Genomic DNA, 5,438 nt, shown 5'->3' with positions numbered 1-5,438 from the left:
TTTGGCCAACAGCGATCCAGCCAGTCCTTATTCAGGCTCTGCCCGCTCCTGGATGCCCTGGCCAGGAAAGAACTCCCTCCTCATGCTCCACAGCGTCCCAGGCATGCCTCTGTCTTAGCCCCAATCATACTAGAATACTATAGGTTCCCAAGGACAGTGGACTCAGGGCAGGCCCCGTAAGGGCATGCTGATCTGACCCCAGGCCCCATGTCCCAGCAGGACCTTCTCTCATCCACATTCACTCCTTCACCAAAATCCACTTCTCGGGGTCTGCTGCACAGCAGGCCCTGAGCCCCATCAGGGTCTGCCCCCATGGCGGTGACCACTCATCTCAAGGTTAAGGGTGTTGAGTTCCAAGCCCCCTCCCCCTGGCCCCGATCATTCTAATTACCTGGCCACACCCTGCCCGACCCCCAGAGGCCAGTTCCAGGAGCTCTGCCAGCCAGTTGGGTACAAGGAGCTCTGTGAGAGCTGAGGGTGGCAGCCTGAAGGTTGGCAGCCAGCAGACGGGCAATCTGGATGACTCTGAGGCCACGTCCGTGAGGCAGGAGCCCATGGGGCCTTGGTTGGTCCCCAGAGAGATGCAGGCAAAGGAGCAAGGTCCTCACCCCTTCCCAGGACAGAAAGGTGAACTCTGGCACAGTTGGCCCACCTGGCCCCTGACCATGCAGAGAGCCCCTCCTGCAGGCAGAGTCCGGTCCGGGACCCCAAGACCTGTCTACCATTGACAAAGCAGTTCAGCTACTGTTATGGGCCAAGTTCTGGCCCCTCCCCCAGATTCATATGTCGAACCCTAACCCCCGGTAACTCAAAATAGACTGCCTTTGAAGATATATGCAGATAGAGTTTTTTTTTTAATTAATTTATTTATTTTGAGGAAGAGCATGTATGCAGGAGAAGCAGAGAGAGAGGGAGAGACAGAGGATCCCAAGCAGGCTCCACACTGTCAGTGCAAGGATCCTGAGGCGGGGCTTGAACTCCTGAACCGTGAGATCATGACCCGAGCTGAAATCAAGGGTCAGACACTTAACCGACTGAGCCACCAAGGCGCCCCAAGATAGAGTCTTTAAAAAGAGAATTAAGTGGGGGCGCCTGGGTGACTCAGTTGGTTAAGCGTCCGACTTTGGCTCAGGTCATGATCTCACGGTTCATGGGTTTGAGCCCTGCATCAGGCTCTGTGCTGACAGCCACCTCAGAGCCTGGAGTTTGCTTCGGATTCTGTGTCTCCCTCTCTCTCTCTCTCACCCTCCCCTGCTCATGCTGTCTCTCTGTCTCTCTCTCTCTCTCAGAAATAAATAAAAATATTTTAAAAAGATAAATAAAAAAATAAAAAGGGAATTAAGTGAAAACGGGATCATTAGGGTGGGTTCCCGTCCACGATGACTGGTGTCCTTTTAAAAAGAGGGAACATGCCAGTATGGATGCACAGGGAACAGAGGGAAGGCGCCGCAAAGCCGCAGGGAGAAGGCAGCCATCCGCAGGCTGGGCAGAGGGGCCTGGGGAGACACGGCCCTTGTCAACATCTCCATCTTAGACTTCCAGCGTCCAGCACCGTGGGGAAATTCACGTCTGTGGTTCAAGCCACCCGCGTGGGGGGCTTGTATGGGGGCCCTCGGAACCTAACACATACGTGACCTGACGCAATCTTTGCATCAACTGTCAGGTCGGCGCTTTACAGACAAGGAGCCTGGAGCCTCCAGAGGAAAAAAGGTCACAGGCTGAGTAAGTGGTCAGTTTAGGCCCTGAAGCTCCGTCTTCAATTCTAAACTCAAGTGCTGCATCCGTCTTGCCCATGAGGACAGGTGGCTGGGGAGCGGATATAGTATCACCCGGCAGGGGCTTATCAGCCACGTCCCTCTGGGAGCCATCCCACACCTAAACCAGAACAGCAGAGGGGTAGCCCCCACCCCAAGCGTCAGACCACTGGGATGATGCTTGCGGGCGTTCGGGCCCCAGCAGGGCTCGTGGGGTGAGCCCAGAGCCGCCCGGTTCCCTGTCCCCTCCTCACTGCAGCTCCTGATGGAGGCCAAACCTCCTATGCCTTCTCACTCAGCCCCGGGCAGTAAGGACAGCTACTTACTCCACTTCCACAGAGAAGGAAACCGGGTAGGGGGAGAGAGTGTGCGCAACACATCCAAGGCCATCCAACAAGCCAACGGGCAACCAATATTCAAGCCCGGCTGTTAGCCACTTGGCTACACTGCCAGACTGACTTAAAGAGCACCCGGGTCCTGGCAGACAGTGGTCTCTCCCCTCGGGGCCGCGCTGCCTGGAGCAGGCCGTGCAAACAGATGGGGCTCAGGCAGCGGGCTGCCGACGGAAACTACCGAAGACCGGGAGCTGGCCGACACGGGGGCCTGGGGCCTGGGAGGGAAGAGGCATCCAAGCTAGATCTCCCCAGCCTGGAGCAAGGAGCCAAGTCTAACAAGATGAAACATGACCGGGCGAATGTGGAGTCCGGCAGTGCAGCCCCAAAACCCAGCGGACAAGTCCCAGATGGGGCACAGAGGGCCCCGCCAACACTAAGTTCAGCATGAGTCAGCAGCGTGTGCTGCAGCCTCCGAAAGCCAAGGGCAATCTCAGGCTGTCTTAATGCAGAAGAACATTGAGAATACCCTGCTCCTCCGGGCACCCGCCCACAAGTGCTGGACCCTGGGCCAGGCCACCAGGTCCCCTCAGCGAAGGGCTATCAGAGGTCTGATCCCCCCAAGAGTGCATCAGCTGCCCAGAGCCGCCTCACCCCAGATCTGGCGCCTCCTGCCCCGGGATGGCCCCCATCCAGGGCCTGGTTTGTGCAGGCTCAGGGGCGACTGGGTGGTCCAGTCAGTTGAGCGTCTGACTTCGGCTCAGGTCATGATCTCACGGTTCGTGGGTTCGAGCCCCATGTCAGGCTCTGTGCTGACAGCTCAGAGTCTGGAGCCTGCTTCTGATTCTGTGTCTCCCTCTCTGCCCCTCCCCCACTCATGCTCTGTTTCTATCACTCTAAAATAAATATACATGAAAGGAAAAAAAAACCTTTTTTTAAATTAAATTTTAAATAAAATTTTAAAAAAAGAACAGGAAGCCGACTGGGAGACTGACCTCCACTGAGGCTAAGCAAGTACCTGCTCCGGAGAGAGCCGCCACGATGGCGGGCGACGGCACCCAGTCCCGGGAGGGGGCAGGCAGAGGCAGGACCCCCACTCGGTGGGTGGAGCTACGTGACCAGCCCACGAGGGGCTTGGGGACTCGCCCTATTGGAAAAGAGGAGGCAAAAACACAGGCTGTTTTGTTTTTTGTTTCTTGTTTTTGAGAAAGAGAGAGGGTGCGAGTGAGAGAGAGAATCCCACTAGGGAAAGAGAGAGAGAAAGGGAGAGAGAAGCAGGGCTCACCCGATGCAGGGCTCGAACTCACGAACCGTGAGATCACGACCTGAGCCAAAGTCAGATGCTTAACCGATGGAACCACCCAGGCGCCCCAACACAGAAGGGTTTCTAAAAAGAGGGGAGCCCAGTCGGTGGGATTCAAGGAGGGCCCTCTAATGGCAGTAGGGAGGGAGAGAGGCCAGAGGCCAGGCCGGGTCCAGATAACTGGACGGAGTCGGCACTCACAGCTGAAGCACACGCCGCTCCCCTTGACACAGTCTCTCCATTGTCTGCCCTTCATTCAGACAAACTGGGTCCAAACCTACCAGCCGCGGACTGGGGCAAAGTCTCTCCCAATAAGGTAAGCATCTCTATGGCCATTCTGTCTGGAGTGACAGGTTTGTTTCTGTAAGGAAAACTGAGTACTTTTTTTTTTTTTTTTGGTCTCATGCCAGAGACAGCATGAGTCAGGGAGGGGCAGAGAGAGAGAGGGAGGGAGAGAGAATCCCAAGCAGGCTCCGCACTGCCAGCCCAGAGCCCAGGGCAGGGCCTTGAACCCTCGAACCTCAAGATCATGACGCGAGCCGAAGTCCGACACTTAACCGAGTCACCAGGCACCATGGAAAGCTGAGTGCTTTTAGGGCATTGGAACCAGTAGAAGCATTTGCATAAGCACAGATCTGCCGCTGTCCCCTGGGGGGTTTTGCTGGAGCTGTTCCTTTTGAGGCAATACCAGGGAAGACTTTAAGTCATTTTAACGTCGTCACCGACTTTCAGAGGGACAGGATATTGATCCGAAAGCCCCACAGCAATGGGCTAGTCTTTCTGTAAGAACAGGAGAGCAATGACATGGACCCGGGATCCAGCACTGAGGCCGGATGGGAGAACAAGGTGTGTGGGTTCAGATTCAGGTCCACGGGCGACAGGAGCCAGCACAACCCCAGGGAACACAGCCGTGTCGCTTCTGAACCGTCTGTATTCATCCTCTAGCACATTCCACGGCGAGGAACTCCTGATGCCTCCCCCACCCGAGACAAGGCTGCAAAGAACCCCACACGACGCATCAGCCACTTACAGGTTGAATTTCCCATTCGCATCCAGGCAGCTGAGGGGGAATCCGATTTGGCCCAACAGACGGCGTGGATTTGAGCACTGCGAGAGTGACCCATGATGGCTCCCACTAACAGGAGCGCCAGAGGTAACAAGTTGCCAGAGTTTGGCGCCAAACGTCTTCCATGGGATCTGCCTTCCCACACACAGCCCGGGGATCACCTGCTGAGGAACGCTCTGGAGACACAGGCCCTGCTACCAGAGCTGGAACCCATCAGAACCTCTGTGTAGTGAGGCGCCACACACTTGTTCTGGACCAACGACGATCTTCAGTGTCCCCCTGGGACCGAGAGGCATTTGGCCCACGAGTGACCTTCACAGAAGCCAGGGCCTTCTGTGTGTCCAAGATCAGGACGGGATCCAGTAGCGTGTCCTCGGCGGTCCTTCTCAAAAGGACCGCCTATCAAAACTGCCTGCTGACGTGGGTCCCGTGGAGGGGAGCCCAGGAGTGCGCACTTGTAACAGCTTCCCAGGGATGCTGCGTAAGGACAGTGACCCTCTGCACTCACCAGAGACTGGAAATGAAAACAGGAGGGGGCGCCTGGGCAGCTCAGTTGGTTAAGCATCCGACTTCAGCTCGGGTCATGATCTCGTGGTTCATGAGTTTGAGCCCCGTGTCGGGCTCTGTGCTGACACCTCAGAGCCTGGAGCCTGCTTCAGATTCTGTGTCTCTCTCTCTCTCCCTGCACCCCCCACCCTCTCTCTCTCTCAAAAATAAATAAACATTAAAAAAAAAAACCCACCAGTTAAGAGCTATCACCACACCTGTGTTATAGAAGAAGGCAAGCAGGCTAAATAGCGTCCCCAGAAAGAGAGATGTACACTTTGCGACGGACCTGGTTAACGTGCTGGTGCTACTTCTCTCCTCACAGACCACATTTTGAGCAGCATGGAAGGGACAACCTCATTCTCTCCCAGTTCCAACTCCTAAGATGGAGACTCTGGTTGGCCCAGCAATCTGTCCATGCACGCTAGGGCTTACTT

The 5,438-nt window shown here is 55.9% G+C and overlaps 1 protein-coding gene across 1 annotated transcript in view; it reads right to left on the bottom strand.

Annotated features, from left to right (window-relative positions):
- COL26A1 (collagen type XXVI alpha 1 chain) overlaps window positions 1-314 on the bottom strand; it is a 120,794-nt gene extending 120,480 nt beyond the window's left edge. Inside the window, exon 1 of the mRNA XM_077777859.1 lies at window positions 223-314. Coding sequence (XP_077633985.1) covers window positions 223-314 — 92 coding nt within the window. The remainder of the gene's footprint in view (window positions 1-222) is intronic.
- Between the last annotated feature and the right edge of the window lie 5,124 nt (window positions 315-5,438).

The sequence above is a fragment of the Crocuta crocuta genome, unplaced genomic scaffold, assembly GCF_008692635.1.
Source record: "Crocuta crocuta isolate KB4526 unplaced genomic scaffold, BGI_CrCroc_1.0 scaffold217, whole genome shotgun sequence".
NCBI classification, from domain to species: domain Eukaryota; kingdom Metazoa; phylum Chordata; class Mammalia; order Carnivora; family Hyaenidae; genus Crocuta; species Crocuta crocuta.
This window is presented reverse-complemented; position numbering and strand designations above follow the sequence as displayed.